Source organism: Arachis hypogaea, chromosome 10 (genome assembly GCF_003086295.3).
Source record: "Arachis hypogaea cultivar Tifrunner chromosome 10, arahy.Tifrunner.gnm2.J5K5, whole genome shotgun sequence".
Classification (NCBI taxonomy): Eukaryota; Viridiplantae; Streptophyta; class Magnoliopsida; order Fabales; family Fabaceae; genus Arachis; species Arachis hypogaea.
Genome location: NC_092045.1, coordinates 115,208,292 through 115,227,083, shown reverse-complemented (window position 1 = coordinate 115,227,083; position 18,792 = coordinate 115,208,292). Strand labels below are relative to the sequence as shown.

The window sequence follows — 18,792 nt, the reverse complement described above, 5'->3', positions numbered from 1 at the left end:
AGAAATAAATAAGTAAATATTATTTTCATGTTTTATTTTAATTAATAATTATCGTATATGTTGTATTATTTTAATGTATTATTTAAAAAAAGTATATTTAATATTATTTTAAGAATAAACATATTTAAAAGAACAGAAAAAATGAATTTTATTAATATTTTTTTAATAAAAATAAGTTTTTAAAAATATTTTTGTATTTTGCGGAAATATCCGATATCCGATCCGAGCTTAAAAACTGCAGATATTGGATCCGATTCGATCCGATGATCTTAGTACGATCGGATCGAAAATTTGGCCATACCCAATTCAATCCGATCCGCGTTCACCCTAATTAGAAATAAGAAACATACTTTACTCCTTATGTTATGGGTGAGTCTACTACTTTGATTTAAGGATAATTAATTAATTAGACTCTTGGCTTTTCACTTGACCAACTTTCTCATTTTAGGAGAATTAGATAGACATCTGTTACTCCTGTTGTTGTCATTGGAACAGTTTCATATTCATGCAAGGAAAACTAGCATTTATACCAATGACCTCATGAAAAGTTGCAAACATGATTCAAGATTTATAGATGTGTTATTTACAAATTTGGATCCTCTTAAGTGAGAAAGTGAGGAATTAATTATCCGTGGATTGGTAACTCTTATTGTAAATTGGTTTGGCTAAATAGAAGTTACTAATCCGAGGCTGATTAATTCCCAATTTCTCACTTCACAAACTAACTCAATTCAAGAGGATCTTTTCCGGATTTTCTGTTCATTCTCTTGAATACATACATGCATACACGAAATTTGACAATAATAGAATTGAATGAAAGAATTCATAGCAGAATCTCGGTTTTCATCAGCAGAATTAGCTTTTGAATAATTGGAATCATGCTTTTAAAATATGAAGTCATACTAACATATAATACAAACCTTATGAATTAACTTGCTGTTGCCAATTACTAAGTTGTGCAGATCATGAAGTATTTATGTTGAATTGCAGTGTATAAATTCTGTCAACACCTGAATAAATGCAAAATGAACATTTTAGTATCAAAAAATTATCCATGAAAGACAAAAATTCATACTTGGAAAGGAAAAATATCACAAAAGATCATACCACTAACAAAATTAACCACTTTTTTAGGTAGATTTATCAAACAAAGAAGTCTTTACTCTTTAGGTACACTAGGTGAATTTTAGTTCTATGGTTAATTTGGTTGAATTGAGTCTTGAAAAAATAGTTGAATTATCTCCATGTGACTTCAAGATCATGGAGTCAAGTTGTGGAATCAACCATTGATGCTTAGATTATGGCTAGTTTGGTTAATGACATGATCTTTCGTCGGTAATTGTTATACTTCAGTTTGAATAAAAAGTATGAAGAAAGCAAGATACTCACTTGGGAATTGGGATCATTATCTACAAATCATGCTGCTCATCCACTTCAATGTATTGGTCACAGATCCAAATGCCATGGTTGCCAGAAATGTTGGGCTTGTTCTCTCTCTGCCACTGCTCTTTCAGTAAAGGACACTTCCAAATATCAAGATCAACTGCAGATAAAGGCAATGTTCCTCCTTCTCCTTGTGACTCAAGCTTACAACAATCAAGGATCTGAATTTTCTTGAGAGAAGTGAGGTTTTGAAGCCCTTTCATATCCAAAATTTTAAGGTTTGATAAACCTTGAATCTCCAGTTGTGTTAGTGTGGAAGGAAGCAAGCCTTCCTCTGGAAAGGACTCAACATCTTCACATTTTCCCTCAACTGAAAAGTGCTCGAGCGAGGCCAAGCACGACATATTCCAGTCCAGCCGGCGAGCAAAGAGGTTGTCACAATCTCTAATCTTGAATGACTTCAAATTAGTTGGCAAACCTCCATTTGGAAGTGACTTGATTTCTGGACAACTCCAAACTTGGAGTTCCTTTAAACTTGGGAGAAGAGTATGCATTTGTTTAGGAAGTGAACTTAACTTGCTGCAGTAGCGAACTTTCAAAGAAGCAAGGTTGGGTGTAGGCAATCCTGCATGAGGAAAGTTCACAAAGTTGTGACATCTCCATATGCACAATGAGTTTAGAGATGCTAGAAGCTCGAGTGTTCCCTCCGTCTGTGGCGCTGAAGTAGTTAGAGATTCTAGATTTTCACATCCCCAGATTACCAAGGACTTAAGATAGGGGAAGAAATCTAGTGGGAAAGACTTCAGAGAGTGGCAGCTATTGTATATCTCTAATGATTCAAGTGATTCCCGGCACCCCATTAGTTTTTTTAGGATTTCTACTTTCCAACAGTTATCAACATGTAATGATCGCATAGCCGGAGCTTTTGGGAGTGAAGTTGAAATCTGATTACAGTATCTCATGGTAAGATTTGTAAGAGAAGGAAGAAAAGTAGGCAAATCACCAGATAGTTGTGGACATTCCTCCAAATGAAGCTCTCTGAGACAAGGGAAAACTTTGCAGCCTTCACTTTCACCTGCATGAATCCATTTCTCCCACGCCGGCATGCCATAAAATGTTAGAATTTCAAGAGAAGGAAAATGTTGATTCCCTGTGCAACCACTGACTCCATAAAATTCAGGTCCAATGCTAACTAGCTCCTTAAACTTTGAAATATGTAGTTCTTTAAGATATGGAAGCTGTCCAAGTGATGGCAATATGTGGCAATATTTACAATGATTAAGTGACAGAGAAACTAGGTGGAAGAATGAAGGATCTCCCAACCAAGTTGGAAACTGAGTACCTGTGTAGTGCACAATTTCAAGGGCTTCCAAATTTGTATTTGGCTGCAGCTTTTCGAGTATATTCTTTTCATGCTGGGAATTTTCTGTATCAGCAGACCTTCCCCAATCAAAAGTCAACTTATCAAGATTCCTCTTGTCCTTCAAACTTGCTTTCATTGCATCTTTAGGATCAACCACATTCTTTATGTTTTGAATCATCAAAGAACCTCTTAGATGTGATAGTTCGCCTAATTCACCAATCGAAGAAGCAGATTCCTTGCTCACGAAGAAATTGCTCAACTTTTGCAGGCTTTTTAGATTACTCATGTGCAATGGCATCCGTTCTATCCGAGAAGCCGAGATGTCAAGGTATCTCAAATTGACTAGACAATGCATATTCCTTGGCAATTCTGTGAGATGAGGACATCTTGCAGCCTTGAGTGTTTGTAAGTTGTATAAAGTACAGATGGAACCAGGCAACTTCTTTATTTGAGTTTGTGACACATCCAAGTATCTCAGATGTCTGAGTTTGGCAATGAAACGGAGCAATTCATTAAGACTACCACGCGCACCAACCAAAGATAACACTCGCAAGCGCCTTAGCTTCATAAACAGATCCTTTGGCACCTTGTTGAAAAGGCATATTGGTGGATCCACCAAGCTTAATTGCAAAAAAGTGTGTAGACCACTTGCCTTTTGGAAAGCATCAAAGTTTATAGATGGATACCTATTTGCAATAATTTGTGACAAGTGACGAGTCCTTTCCCCAGCATCTTCATCTAAGTTGTTTTCCAATCTGATGCAGAATTTTCCAGATACATATTTAGCAAGGTCATTGATAAGATCATGCATCACAAAGAGTGATCCATTATGTCTTGATTGTTGGAAAAATGACCTTGCTACCAATTCATGAAAGTACTCATCTCCAACTTCTTCAAGTCTTCTGTTTCTTTTTGGTTCTTTCAGTAGATTCTCTGCCATCCATAACAATATCAACTCCTCTCTGTCGAATTCGTACCCTTTAGGAAAGATTGAGCAGTAAGCAAAACATCGCTTTAAATGTGAAGGAAGATAATAATAACTCAATCTCAAAGCTGGAAGAATATTGCTCTTTCTATCTGACAACTCCCATATCTCATTCTTCAATATGTTGTCCCATTCTTTCACATCTGTTTTAGAGCGCAATAGTCCTCCTAATGTTTTCGCAGCCAGAGGCAACCCTTTACACTTCTTAGCAATGCTTTTACCAATTCCTTCCATGATTTTATAGGTATCAGAGCTTCTATAATCAAATGCATGCTTTGCAAACAACATCCAACAATCTTCATCTGATAAATATCCCAAGTGATATGATGGAATGGTTTGCATGATTGATGCTACTCGCTCGCTTCTTGTAGTCACAATGATCTTACTCCCATGAGCACCATATTGAAGAAGATTTCTCAACATGTCCCAATCATCATAGTTTTCATTCCACATATCATCCAAAACAAACAAATACTTCTTCCCTTTCAACCTCCTCTTCAGTTCAACTTGAAGTGAATCTAGATCTCTAATAGCATGATTGCACATGGTGAGAATCTCCAAAAGTGTTTCAGTAATCTTGAATATGTCAAAATCCTCAGAAACACAGACCCAAGCTCTGAGATCAAAGTGTTCCTTCACTCTAACATCATTGTAAGCAAGTTGAGCCAAGGTTGTTTTTCCAATTCCGGCCATGCCAACAATAGGAATCACTCCTATCTTGTCATCACCATTTTCAACATCAAATAGTAGCTTGATCATGAACTCCTTATCATCATCTCTTCCATATACATTAGACCCTTCAACTATAGATGTTGTGGGAGTCTTCTGTGGGATCTTGACTCCTATATCCCCAGTTAGACCGAGGAAATCTTTCTGCTTCGCGATAAATTCTAACTTCTCAATGATCTCCTCCATTTTTTCTTCAACTTCATTCTCAAATGAGCTCCAAGAATTAAAGTCAAAGTTGCATACCTCACCAGCACCATATTTAGATCTTGTGTATATCTCATCCAACAAATCATCAGCTTCATATGCAACATCTTTAAGCTCATCTAGCCATTCTTTCACTGCTGGATTTGTAATCTGCTTTCCCTCTGCATCATCAAGAACTCCATGAATTGACAGCAAAATCAGCTTCAACTTCTTCAGCAACCTGTTGTTCATTTTCTTCCCCTTCAAGAAGCTGAGTACTTCAGGGGAAGCTATTCTTTCAAGCAGTACATTAAACACAGCTCCTAGAAAAGCTCCACCAACGAGTTCCAAAACCATGGTGTCTCAAGTATGCTCAAAAGTCAAATAAGATTAGAGGAAAAGTTTTGCTGCCTGTAATGGTGAATTGTGAACAAAATGGTTTACTCTAACCTGTTTACTATTACAAGATTTAATAATACAATAATTGATGGGAAGCAATGAAGCACAAATATCTCGTTGAGTTGTTGTGTTTACATGTCAATACATTATGGACATCACCAATAGTTGACACTCGCTTGATATATATTCTTAAAATGAGTTTAGTACTAATATGTAATTATGTTTTCCTGATTATTAACACAAAAATTATCTAAAGTGCTTTATGTAATTAAAAGAGACAATTAAAGTATTAAAAGTTCTTTGTTTTCATGTAATATCAACATATTATATATGACGCCTAACAAAAATTTAAAATTAGTATGTTCATATTGTATCGTATTTTGTATCCGTGTCCATGTCCATACTGAGAAAAGAAGCATTTACGATGCTTTAACACATGCTTTATTCACATACAGAATGAATATATACGTAGAATACAGAGTGTTGGTATATTCGATAATGAAATTACATTTTATTTAATAAAAATAATGGAACCAATACAACTGATCGTTTATTCTGACTCTCCTTCTGTATTTCATGCAAATTTTATTATGTATGAGAGAATAAGCACCTTTAGAAAAAGCATATTAGTGGAACGGATCAGATAGAGCACAATTCTATTGCTAGAGAACTTCTAAATAATTGAAACTGCTTTGACATAAACCCAACCGGTCGAGGATTAATCCATCACAGATCTTAGCTTTATTTAAGAGTCTGCCGCTGGTCAATGGGTTGCTGCAAATACAAAGTGAGATTTGAATTCTTGACACTTGTTTAAACGGACGAGTGAATTGACTACTTAGCCAACCCAAGTTGGTTGGTTTATTTATGTATTTAATCCATCCAACTTAATGGGATAATTGCTTGTCTTGTGTGGGCACTGTGTGGGTATCAAATACTCCAACAATGCTTGGGAGCATTATAGTGAGGCCCAAGATGAGGAAAAATGATGTGATTTTATTTATGAACTAGAATGAGACCCGCGCGTCGCGCGGGACGGTAAATTAATGATAGTATATAATAATATTAAAAATTGTCATATTTTGTAGAAATAAATTAAATATGTGTAAATTGAAGCTAAATTTAAAAGGTGTTTTATTTTAAATAATTTGTAGTACAAAAGATTTGGATGTTGGAGTTGTACAAAGTGACATTTTTATTTGGTGGTTTGATTTTTGCATTTGTTTTAGTTAATGGACTTAGTCATCTTATGTGGCGCTCGTCCTCCTTTTTTTGTTTGTTGGTTGTTAGAGTTGGTTGTTAGAGTTGGTGCTTTCTTCTTTTTGTCGTAGGTTCTTGTGAAGACATGTTCTTTATGAATTGTTAAGTTTGATGCACTTTCTATTGTGTTATTTGGTTCCATCTTTGTATGTATGTTCTTCTTTATAAGATGTGTCTTGAATTTATATGGTTTTCTTTCTCTTTAATCTATTGATGGGATGGTGCTTTAATGTCATTATTTTTCTGAAATGTCATTAGATTTGAAGTAGTTGTGCCCAATAAATTTTTTGCGTTGCCATCAAATAGTACAAAAGTTGTTGTAACACTTTGATCTAAAACTTTTAATTGAATTCTGAACCTAAAATAAGTATTGGGCTAGCAACTAATAATTTGATAGATGAGATTATGAAAAGTATATAGAGTTACCTTATTGTTGGATATTGTAGTGTTTGATTACATGTGCCACAAATGTAGTTGTTTCTTTTTTTTATATGCTTTCTTCTAACCCTTTTTACATTTAATATAGTTCCATCCTAATTTGTCATCAATTTCGTTTATAGTTGCTAAAATTGTGAAGATCTTTTCCTATTCCAATATTCAATTTATGTTATTATTAGGTATATGGTATTTAAGTAAGTATGAATGTATGATGCATGTTGTGATTTTTTTGTCATACCTGATCATCAGATTCTCATTACAGTTCGGAAATAAATTTTTTGTGCTAAATTTGATGTTATGTGAAGGAATAGTGATAAGAGACTTATATATGTAGTTTAAATGGTATGAAATTTAAATACTTATAACGTAAAATTTATTATGATTAATAATATTATTATGACATTTGTAATATGGACGTTTATTACCTTTAGTGAGTTATTTATAAAAATTAATAAATTAATTGTTGCGGTTATAAATTTATTGTATTGTTTATAAGGGTAAGATATAATAAATATAGGAATACGAATTCAATGTATTTGGAGGTTACAAATTTATTGGATTCTATTTTTTAGTTTTTTATTTGTATCTAATATGAAAATGTATGTCTAATATCATATATTTGTTGGTTTCGTTTTGATACTCTTTTAATAAATTTGTTTTTTTTTTTAGTTTTCAAATATTCTTTTCAAAATTTATATTGGTAAAATAAAATAGAATTTGTTTTTAATAATAAGAAAAAACTACAATAATAGTTCTTTGTACCTAGTGTTACTTCTAAAAATTAAAATGATTGCTTTTTTTACCAAAGATACAGAGACTCGAACTCGCGACCAATATGGGAGACTATGCCATTTGAGGTATAACTCATTGGCAAAAATTAAAATGATTATAATAAATATAATTATAGTAATAAAATATAATTTTCATTTTTTAAACTTTTAATTTATAAATTAATTGTTGCGGTTATAAATTTATTGTATTGTCTATAACGGTAAGATATAATAAATATAGGAATATCAATTCAATATATTTAGAGGTTACAAATTTATTGGATTCTATTTTTTAGTTTTTTTTATATATTTTATTTTTTTGCTGATTTGGAAATAATAGTTGATTTGGCAAGAATTGAGTGATTAATTCTAAAATTGTGCCAAGTAAGCAATATTGCTGACATGGCATTAGTAGGAGAAAAGAAATGTCTCAAAAGTAATGTGGTGCATGCTTGTAATATGGACGTTTATTACCTTTAGTGAGTTATTTATAAAAATTAATAAATTAATTGTTGCGGTTATAAATTTATTGTATTGTTTATAAGGGTAAGATATAATAAATATAGGAATACGAATTCAATGTATTTGGAGGTTACAAATTTATTGGATTCTATTTTTTAGTTTTTTATTTGTATCTAATATGAAAATGTATGTCTAATATCATATATTTTTTGGTTTCGTTTTGATACTCTTTTAATAAATTTGTTTTTTTTTTAGTTTTCAAATATTCTTTTCAAAATTTATATTGGTAAAATAAAATAGAATTTGTTTTTAATAATAAGAAAAAACTACAATAATAGTTCTTTGTACCTAGTGTTATTTCTAAAAATTAAAATGATTACTTTTTTTACCAAAGATACAGAGACTCGAACTCGCGACCAATATGGGAGACTATGCCATTTGAGGTATAACTCATTGGCAAAAATTAAAATGATTATAATAAATATAATTATAGTAATAAAATATAATTTTCATTTTTTAAACTTTTAATTTATAAATTAATTGTTGCGGTTATAAATTTATTGTATTGTCTATAACGGTAAGATATAATAAATATAGGAATATCAATTCAATATATTTAGAGGTTACAAATTTATTGGATTCTATTTTTTAGTTTTTTTTTATATATTTTATTTTTTTGCTGATTTGGAAATAATAGTTGATTTGGCAAGAATTGAATGGTTGATTCTAAAATTGTGCCAAGTAAGCAATATTGCTGACATGGCATTAGTAGGAGAAAAGAAATGTCTCAAAAGTAATGTGGTGCATGCTTATGTATCTACTTTTATATATTAAGAATAGATTATGAAGACTTGACCAAGGATAAGCATTCAAAGAAAAAGAAAGATTATATTTTTTAAGACAGAGAGAAAGTTCAAAGAAAGAACAAGTATCTTTCTTTTTTACCATTCTTCATTTGATGGTGCCATCAAAGCAAACGCGTTGCAGCAATAATGCAAAATAGTTTATAGTTCAGTTTCATAACCTTGGTGACTTTTCTGAAGAGTTAGCAGCCGATTCAAGTATGAATGAAACTTCTAAAATATCGGTGGAGAAACTGAGAAAAATAGTTGAACTATAGTTTAGTAGTTTTTTTTATCGAATCCGGTGTTTCAGTTTGAGATCCACCGGTTGAAGTGGGGCGGTAAGAAACACCAAGACATATTTCTTCTGCCCTCTGATCTCAAATATTTATTTATTTTAAAAACTTTACTGTCCCAAATAATTGTTCGCGTAGAAAAATAAGTATTATTAAAACACTTTTCCATTAATAATCCTATTAAATAATAAAAGAGTATTTATAATAATTAAGTTGTTGATCGCATTAACTCTCGTCCATTTTCTTCGCCATTAAACCTTGTCTTGAATTCTTGATACAATTTAGTGAATTTACTGCTGGATTTGAAAGGTATCTAACTGATACCAATTTTTCATGTGCAAAAGATACTTTTAGTAATGCATGCTATTTTATGTGGAAAAAATATCCACTAATATATTATATAAAGTTGAGATAGACAGGAAATTCAATTATATTGATAAAGAAAGTTAAAATTTTCTCATTACAATTATATTCTATCTCAATTAGGTTCATTTTGAGTATGAAATTATTATTGAACACATTTTAAATCAATTTCAATCAGTTTATTAATTATTTGGTGAGCCAAATTTAAGTCTTAAAAATAGACTCAATTATCAAGCAAATTAAGCTTGAGCTATGCCAAACTTAAACTGACTTAGCTCCTTTCCTTTTAGAGGAGCTAAATTCAGTTTATTATATGTAGTTATCTCTTTGTTTTCTTTACATATATAAAATAAGACTAGATATCAGCAAGAGAAATAATAAATAAAACTAAGGGTGTTTTTAGAGAAATAAACAAAGCAATAATTGAGCCGGCTCAATATAAAAATAACTCAATAATTGACAGGGTAATTGATGGCGTACATCATACATTAATAGAACTAACCACATGACAATTACTGCCTGTGTCTCAACAGTGCGGTAGTTATCAAAGTCTTGAAACTCTGCATTTTCTATAACTATATATTATAGCTACATAGATTTGTTAGGAACAACCACCTACAACCTACTGGTTTCCAATTTGTGTGAAATTTGTAAGGGTAATATTCACATGAATGCATGCAAAATCTTGTATTCACCTTAATTATAAGCACGAACTTCTCCGAAGTTCCTGAAGCATGTTCTTTGCCTCGGCCAGCATGCGGGGGCAAGAAACTTGGTTGGCCCATATATTCCGTAAGCTTCGCAGATTCGTTGTTTCTGTGAGGTATTCATTGTCCAACTGTCTAACTTCCTCTGCATCCATCAGACTAGCAACTACATTCTGACAACATCAGGTCAAAATCCATATTCAGCCAAATATTTAAGAGGAACAAAAGCAAATCAAAAGTTCAAAACAAGAGGAAGCAAGATGGAAAGTATTGAATTGCATAATCCAATACTGTAATGACAGACAGACACAAAGAAAAAGGGGGATGCAATGTATCAGTGTCAGTATATCAGTTTCTCATCCCAAATAAGATACAAAGACAGTTTGTGTTTTGATCCCTATATTTCAGTCTCGTCTCTCAAACCAAACATTGCCTATAATGGACCACTAACAAGGGATAGCAGTAGCAATGAAAAGGATGCTATAACAAATTGCAATAGCAAGTGTAATCAATATTTCCTTATTAAAATATGGTGGATTTTCTTTTAGTTTTCCCCGTGAAGAATGAATTTGGCTTAATCAGAATGTTAGTGTTATACAAATGTATCAGTGTCAAGTTCCAATTCAAGTTATCTATACTCGATAAAATTTATGATAAACTAATATCACTGCAGCTGCTCCAGATCTGTATGATATATGAAAACTCACCCATACTCTACCAGCACACGCATTGAAGATCATGAATTTGAGGTTGTTTTCGTCATATTGGTAAATGGCGTTGCCAGAAGTAACAGATACAGCAAGATCTTGAAAAGGTGACTCAATAAATAACCCTTGGTTTTTCACAGTAATTTTCTGATAATTCCTCAAAATTCTCCCTAGATTACGAGATGTGGTGGGTTCTTCATGTAGTCTCAACAAGGCTGCTGCCCTTTCAGCATTGGCCCAGCAACAACATGACGATGATCCATCATCTGCATGACACATGAAATGCCGGGTAAAAAACATTAAACAAAATTCTTCACAGATCAGCTGGCAAAAAATGTAGACCCAGAAAATATCATATATAAAAGGGAATCTTGACTCAGATGCTAACAAGCTGTCCTAGAGGTTTCGCAATTCTATGGGGCAATACATGCTTGAATTTTTCAGTGTATCAGTCGATTGTCTATAATCAGGTTCTTGACTCATCTTATTGTGCATTTGTTACTCCAATCTTGTTTTACTAGTTTGGAAATTTCTTTTCTACTTGTTTTCTGAAAGAGGACATCCTAACCAAGAGTCTTTATAATTCTCTTCTTTTTTGAACTTCTTTTTCTATCAAACATTATTTTCAACCAAGTAATTGAATTAGGCATAAATCGCCAGCCCTGAAAAAGATCACTCATTTGATTCTTAGCAAGATATTAAAAATATTGTCCAAGTCCCTGATTGAAAAAGCATTGTCAGTGCAGAAATCAAGTTATAAGAAAAAATTATTGGCTCCTAGAAGAAATTCATGAAATGAACAATCAGCGGCAAACCCCATGTTTATCTGAGAGATAATCACACAATTTTATGCTAAGTGAATAAATATGGGCATAAGCATTATTACCAAGGAAAAAAAACCTCATAAGTGTGAAAACTAGGACAGTATCAACTAAAGTGAACATTTCGTTTGTACAATTGAAAGTTGTCTATATCAAACAACTTTTAGTTGATAACTCTTACAGATAGTTTGTATCTTTAGATTAAAAAAATTATAACTTCTGAAAAAGAGGTAATAAAAGCAAAATATGAGAAAGAGAATGTGTGAGACCAACACACCTTTATTGTTCTCAATCAAAGCTGTTAGAAAACGTTGATTCGTACAAATAGCACAGCCAAAAATAAAATTAGATGGCAGAAAACAGATACTCAACTAAGCAAAAGAGAAAGAATCAGGAATAGTTTCAAAAATGCACCAAGTTTCACCAGCACGCTTGGTAAAATAAACTGCCAGATCGAAAATGATTCATTTGCTCTTAGCTGACTTTTCCAAAGGAAACATTAACTGATTTTGATCTTAACTTACCCAACAGAAAACCAGCAAGTGGAATGTCAAAAGCAGTAGTGTTCCTCTCCAGAACTAAAATAAAGACTGCGACAACCTGTTACAAGAAGCAGCAATGAATATAATCTCATCTTTGAGTGCACAGATATTAATAGATAAATGCAAAGGAATTTACCCTGCACCGAAGCATTATTTGCTTGTTACTGGGGCACTGATGCAACTGAGAGATCAAACAAGAGACAGAATCTGGAGATGGATTGTATGCATCTTTAAGAAGGCTTAAATTGAAGGACCAGTCAGTGCACTGTTTATCATGTACTTTAATTGACTTTATCACAATAAATGATACAGGCAGTAACATGAATTTATTCTCGGACCTGCAGAACCAACAATCAGAAATCAAATTTGTTACCAAGATTACACACATGAGAAAATGGTGTTCGAAGTAGCACAGATGTGGCAGATTGGCATGGAAGTATACGGTGTCCTTGTCACTGAGATTTCATTTTTAAAATAGTTTGCAACTGCCACATTTTATTGGAGCCCAGTTATTTCAGGCTATGACCTCAATTTCATACCTCGCATCAAGGATTCGATGAAATGTTGCAGTTACACCAGGTCCAAAACCAATTGGATAAGCATGCTTGCTTATAGAACCAAATATCTTCACCTAATAAGAAATGAAATAGCATGACTAAGTTGTAAAAACAAGCACAGCATATATAAATATATAAATTGGGTAAGATGGAATTACACTTACCATATGTTTATGCACTAATACATGAATGCAGAGACTTTTTCTATTTTGAATAAGGCCTTTCAACTGAAGAGAGTCAAGGCTTGCAGCACTTGAACATGCATTGCTTAAACTAGAGCCAATATCATGAATGTCAACCACATCACCCTCAAGAGAAATCAAATTTCCCTCGGGAAACACGAAGTTTGAATTTTGAGAACCACAACAAAGATTAGTCCTTCCTGCTACAATCCCAGGGCCCACAGAAACATTAGCACTCTCTTCTGATACTGCATATTTATGCATTTCACTGTACTCTGATTCGATAATGTTAACATCCAGGAGATCTGTGAGGTTGACAGGGAGATACAGACAAACATCTGAAGAGACATCTGGTGAATCAACATTGGATCTTAGCAAAAATCCTTCAATTTGCTCTTTAGTCAAAATCACATCAGCGCTAGGAGAAACAGAATCTTTTCCAGATATGAATGAAATGCTGAAGATTAGTTTCCCAGAACCAACACGAAATTTAGCACGGCTACCAAAGCCAGCATCTTTCATATTGCAAAAGCAGTCTTTTGTACAATGCTCTATGATGTAACAATCACCAATCTTCAATGACTGAAATGCAGTATAAAAAGGGAATCAATACACCGGTTCACATAGCAAAGGGAAGTGCTATACAGAATTAGTTAATGCCTTCTTTCCTTGTGGCATTCACAGCATAATCTTATACATGATAATAAACTAATACAATACATTGCATATTTAATGTAAGCGGTCTCTTTTGCACTTTGATTTTGTTTTGTTATATTAAAAGGAAAATAAGTGTTAAGAAATAAAAAAGTTATATAAATATATATTCTAATAAATATATTTAGCACCAAATAATATTTAATGTAAATTGTAGGAATATCATATACAATAAAAAATAAACTATAGAACATGTCAAAAAATACATATTTATTAATAGCATTGCAAACAGTATATCCGGTCTTATATTATCATATCAATAAATAAAAAGAGGGGCTATATAAACACATTCAAAAGAGTAAATAAAATACCTGATACGTGAAAAAGCTATCTAATGAGAACTCTAGCAAAACTTTCCTTGCATTTGATTTTGAGTCAAAACTCTTTGTAGATGATTTAGAGCGCACAACAGCAGTACAAATCACATTCTCATGTTGTAGCCTTCTAAAATTGGCCAGACACGATATATCATCAGAACTCAAATCAAAACTTCTTTTGTTCTCTTTTGATATATTCAACAAATTGGAACAAGCTCTCAGCTCATTAATGGAAGTGAAAAAGTCATCCTTCGATGCACATGCTGATTCCTTATCAAGTTTCTGCCTCTTATTGGACCATACTTGCTCCTCATTGTTACCATTAATTAAATAATCGGAGATTTCCTTGGTCTTATCCCTTGAAACATTATATGAATGCAAAATTTCTCTCTTCTCAGAAAGCAACAAATCAAATGGCAAGACTTTCGCTTCAACAAAAGTATTTGACTTGTCTGATTTCATGATATTAGAATACTGCAACAACAAGTAGTGCAAAATTGTTCAATTGTATGTATTATAAACAAAAAACATAACATCCGCACATACTAGAACAACAATAACAACAAAGTCTTGTCTCACTAGGTGAAATAAACACAACTATATAACAATGAAACAAATGGGTAAAGCTACATGGAAGAAAGAAAAAAACACAACTCTTTTTTTTAATACAAAACAGTAACAAAGTTTACGGAACATTGAAGCGAGGAGAGGAGCGTGGCTCAAGTGGTTGAGCATTTGTTTCTCTTATGCAAATTATGGTTTTCGAGTCTCCTACTGGATGGGAAAAACCAGTGCCGGAAATACTTTATCACCAGAGTAAGCAACCCAACTCAAACAAAATTAGTTTAAGTCGAAGGGATCCAAATCTGATAGTTCAAACGAATAAAGAATATTCAGAGGCACCTAATAAACTCTTAAAAGACCTATTAGGTGTAGCTTATAATCATAGATTCATTTATAAAGAACAGCTGAGAAAACAGTAGTCAAAGGATTTAAAATCCTAAAAACAAAGGAATTGACATTTTAAACTTACAAAAGCAAGTAAAGTCAACTTGCACATTCTATGATAAAACAACTAATAATCCTATGCTACTTCACAATGAATATTTAATGATAGCTTGCAAAGCAATTAATGGCTGCAAGTTCCTATTAAATGTATGGTTAACATACCTTCCCTTGCAGAGGAAATTTGTGAGATACCCTAAGCAAATGGTAACATCCAGGCTTGGGCACCAGACTTTCATTTTTCTTATCTCTACAAGGGTAACGGGGAAATTTTCTGCATTTTGCATTGTTCCAATGAAAGTAAGCAAAAATTGAGCTGCTTAACTCCCTCTCTCTGGCTGGTTGAATGTAATTGAAGATCGTTCTGCATGATAATGACTCAATCTCAAGCAATTCCAAGCGATCCCCAAGTTCACCTATGCCGTCCACAAAAATATCATACTCTGTCACCTATGAACCCAAAATAGAAAAATCACATAATACTTCAACAATAGGGGGGCGGGGGGAATCAGGCAGAAAAAAAAAAATATATATATATATATATATATATATATCTTAATTCTTAAGAATTCACAGGGCAAAATTAGGGAAGAGGAGAACTTGAATTGTTACGAGCATTGATGACCTCATATATTTCTTCAGCATTCCAAGTTAAGGGAAGGTCTGGAATAAGAACATCAATACCACCAGTAGCATCAACCAGCTGCAGTCTGGTAGTCAATGGATTAATCTAAATATTCAAACCAAAATCATGAAAAACCTAATATCAGCAGAATGCCAATAAAATCAAAAGATCTGTGTCAAAACAAAGGTGCGGCCATGATTAATCGACTAAAGAAAATCAAACTGCGATATAAATTTGAATAAGAGAGAATTAACATAGCTACTGCAAAAATGCAGCTTGATTTCAAATATTGAATAATAACCTTTAGATGTCCAAGCAAAGTAATGCCTACATCTTTGCCAGGAATAGTCTTCCTCCCTGGTCTGCTACTATATCTTGCTAGATGAGGTAAAACTCTGGAATGGTTGCCAACAGGCAATAATTTACAGCGGTTTTCTGATTTTAGAGTTCTCTCTAAGGTATCTATACAGTGATGGATGAACAAAGACGCCGGTATTACCTGCAACAAAGTATTAACAAAAAAGATACAGTAATTTTAAATTTCTAATTGTCAATAACAAATACCTTCAGCTAATAAGAAAAACTAAGTATTCCTTTTCCTTTGGGGTCAAATAGTGGCCATATTTTGTGGAGCACATCTTGTCCAAAATTGATAAACTACCATAAGAAAATTTAACAAAAACAGAAAAGATAAAATAAAATACCAGTTTCAGGATATTGCAATGCAGATCTCCACTACAGCAGTTCAAATCATGTTTACGGATCCCAATGAAAGAACCATGCTGCCAAAGGAAAAATTACAACCAAATTAATGCATGAAACTTGGTTTCAGCTAAGTTTTCTAACCATCAGTTTGTTAGTATACCTCTGATTGAAACACTGATGGAGGAAGCAGTGAACTGGCATACATCTGAGCAAGCCCTTCTTCCTGAGAAAACATTGCACCAATAGTTCATCAGAATTGGAACATATATAAATCTCCAGGAAAAAATCAAGAATTCCTTGAACCAAAAGGAAGATTACATGTTTGGATCCCAAAATCTCCTTGTCGCTTAAGCTACCAGCAAACATTTTACGTAAGCTTGAGACAAGAAGTAATAGCCTGCCAACCAACAACAGCAATAATGATAAAGGAATAATATACAGCACTCTTTATGACTATTGCTTATAACCATGCTAAAGGACATCAAAATATTTTATACCAGAGTCTTGCAGAAAATGGTAATGACTGAATGAACTGTCCAAGCATACTCTGAGATTTCAAAACTACATTACACCTGCAACACTGAACTGAATTATCACTTTATCTGCAAAAAATATGTAAGGCCAACTATCAAAATGAAATAAGACAGGAACACTCAAGGAAAAATCAATATTAACATTCATGCAAAACATACAAAAAATCAGATAATGGTCGTGTATGACTTCAGTTCGAGCAAGTTGTTGGCACTGGTCCAGTCTCCCTAATTATAAAGCGAAGGTTGACAATATGCACAAAACAAAAACAAAAGATTTCTCATTGACCATACATGAGGTCTCAAAACCACCACACTACACACTCTTATCAATCCTATAAACATAAGCAAGATCAATTATGGTAGCAGTACATACGCAGTTTCCAATGGAGAGAATGATTCCACAATAATGCTCGTCTTAACGCAGGCTCCAAGAATTACAATTTTTGTCCATGAAAACTGTGGATCCACAAAATGCACATTTCTCACAGATACCTACAGAATGACAAAGAATTAGGGATGCAATTTAAAGCACACAAAAAAGAAAGGCATCATTTAACATCAAGATAAGTGTTCACTAAACAGAAAATTTTCTTCACTCACAACAGCTCCAACTCTCAAACCATGCATCAGAGTATGCAGTTCATCAGTTAAAAGAAGCCAAACATCATGATCCAACTCCAAAGCCATTCCTTGCATGTAGACACCTTTGATTACGCCAGTGTACGTGCCACATTCACCCTTCATCTTCATACCACTCTTCAAGCAGGGTAGCCATTTCTTGGAAACTCGACACACATGAAGAACCGAGACATCCACGGTCACATGCATAACCCAAGAGTCCTCCTTCGTTATGAAAGCCAACTTCTTCTTTAGTCGCGACACCATAACTCGGTTACCAATTAGCTTAGTCATTGCAGGGTGCCAAGGGGAAGCACCTCCACAAAAATACACTGTCTCCTTTTTAGTAAAAGAATGACCACTCCCACTCTCTAAATCGCTTATTAACTCTTTGGAACCGCATAACCTGCACTCACAACACATCAATTGAACCACAAACCCTAACATTTTCACTTTAGAACTCGAATTCAAATCCGAATCGGATACACTAGCAACCATTGTACAAGGGACAACGGAAACAGGGCCAACCGACTCCACCACTCCGTAGACTCGATAACGAGCCTTGGAGTTGTTCCCGTAGCTGCCGCAACTTCGATTCGGCACAAGCGGAATAGAATCCATTTGGTTTGCTTCTTCGTTGGGATCAAGAAAACACCATTTGATGATCTCCAAGAAGCCCGCACGGCTCTTTCCATGGCACTTAAAGGGAACAAAGTTCCAAGCTGTGACGCGGATTTGCTTGCCTAAAGCATAAGGTTGGAATTGGAGGAGGTCGCAGCAGACGGAGGCGGAGTCATCGGAGAATTGGAAGCAGGAGCAAGGGAAAGAGGACGGAGCAGTGTGGTTTGGGAGGGATAGGATTCCGATGATGATGGTTGGGAAGCGCCGGAGAGGGAGAACGCGGTGGGGGTTAGAACCGGGAGGTGGCGGAGGGGGAGAGGAGGAGGTGGAAGGGAGGTGGGAAAAGGCGGTGGCTGTGAAAGGGCGGAGGGAGTGGTGTAGGTCTGCTAGCTTGGCGACTTTTAGGGGTTCCATTTCCCGCGTCTTCGTCTGTTGCTTCAACCATGAGCTTGAGCGGGAACCAGGGTTTTCAACTGGATTTTTTATTTTATTTTTTTTTTATTGTGTTACTTATATATCTCTCAGAATTGATTGGATGTCATTTTCGAAAAAAAAAATTAATAATATTTTTAAAGATTTTTTATAAAAATAAAAAAAAATTATATTCACATATTTTATATAAAAAAAATTTATTTAACAATTATGTTTAGATAAAATAAAATAAA

At 33.8% G+C, this 18,792-nt stretch overlaps 2 protein-coding genes across 2 annotated transcripts; both read right to left on the bottom strand.

Moving 5' to 3' along the window:
• Nucleotides 1-502: 502 nt before the first annotated feature.
• Nucleotides 503-5,196, bottom strand: LOC112716960 (putative disease resistance RPP13-like protein 1). Its single transcript, XM_025769033.3, has 2 exons — nucleotides 1,390-5,196; nucleotides 503-1,010 (listed from the first exon to the last, which is right to left on the bottom strand). The coding sequence occupies exon 1, from the start codon at nucleotides 4,998-5,000 to the stop codon at nucleotides 1,410-1,412; it is 3,591 nt and encodes a 1,196-aa protein (XP_025624818.1). The 5' UTR covers nucleotides 5,001-5,196; the 3' UTR covers nucleotides 503-1,010; nucleotides 1,390-1,409.
• Nucleotides 5,197-9,896: 4,700 nt separating this feature from the next.
• LOC112716959 (CST complex subunit CTC1) lies at nucleotides 9,897-18,575 on the bottom strand. The gene is made up of 16 exons (XM_025769032.2): nucleotides 17,489-18,575; nucleotides 17,262-17,380; nucleotides 16,853-16,927; nucleotides 16,674-16,752; nucleotides 16,516-16,578; nucleotides 16,355-16,432; nucleotides 15,952-16,149; nucleotides 15,651-15,755; nucleotides 15,191-15,475; nucleotides 14,015-14,494; nucleotides 12,972-13,571; nucleotides 12,790-12,881; nucleotides 12,387-12,588; nucleotides 12,233-12,308; nucleotides 10,888-11,153; nucleotides 9,897-10,353 (listed from the first exon to the last, which is right to left on the bottom strand). Exons 1-16 carry the CDS (start codon nucleotides 18,539-18,541, stop codon nucleotides 10,174-10,176), a joined length of 3,951 nt encoding a protein of 1,316 aa, XP_025624817.1. The 5' UTR covers nucleotides 18,542-18,575; the 3' UTR covers nucleotides 9,897-10,173.
• Between the last annotated feature and the right edge of the window lie 217 nt (nucleotides 18,576-18,792).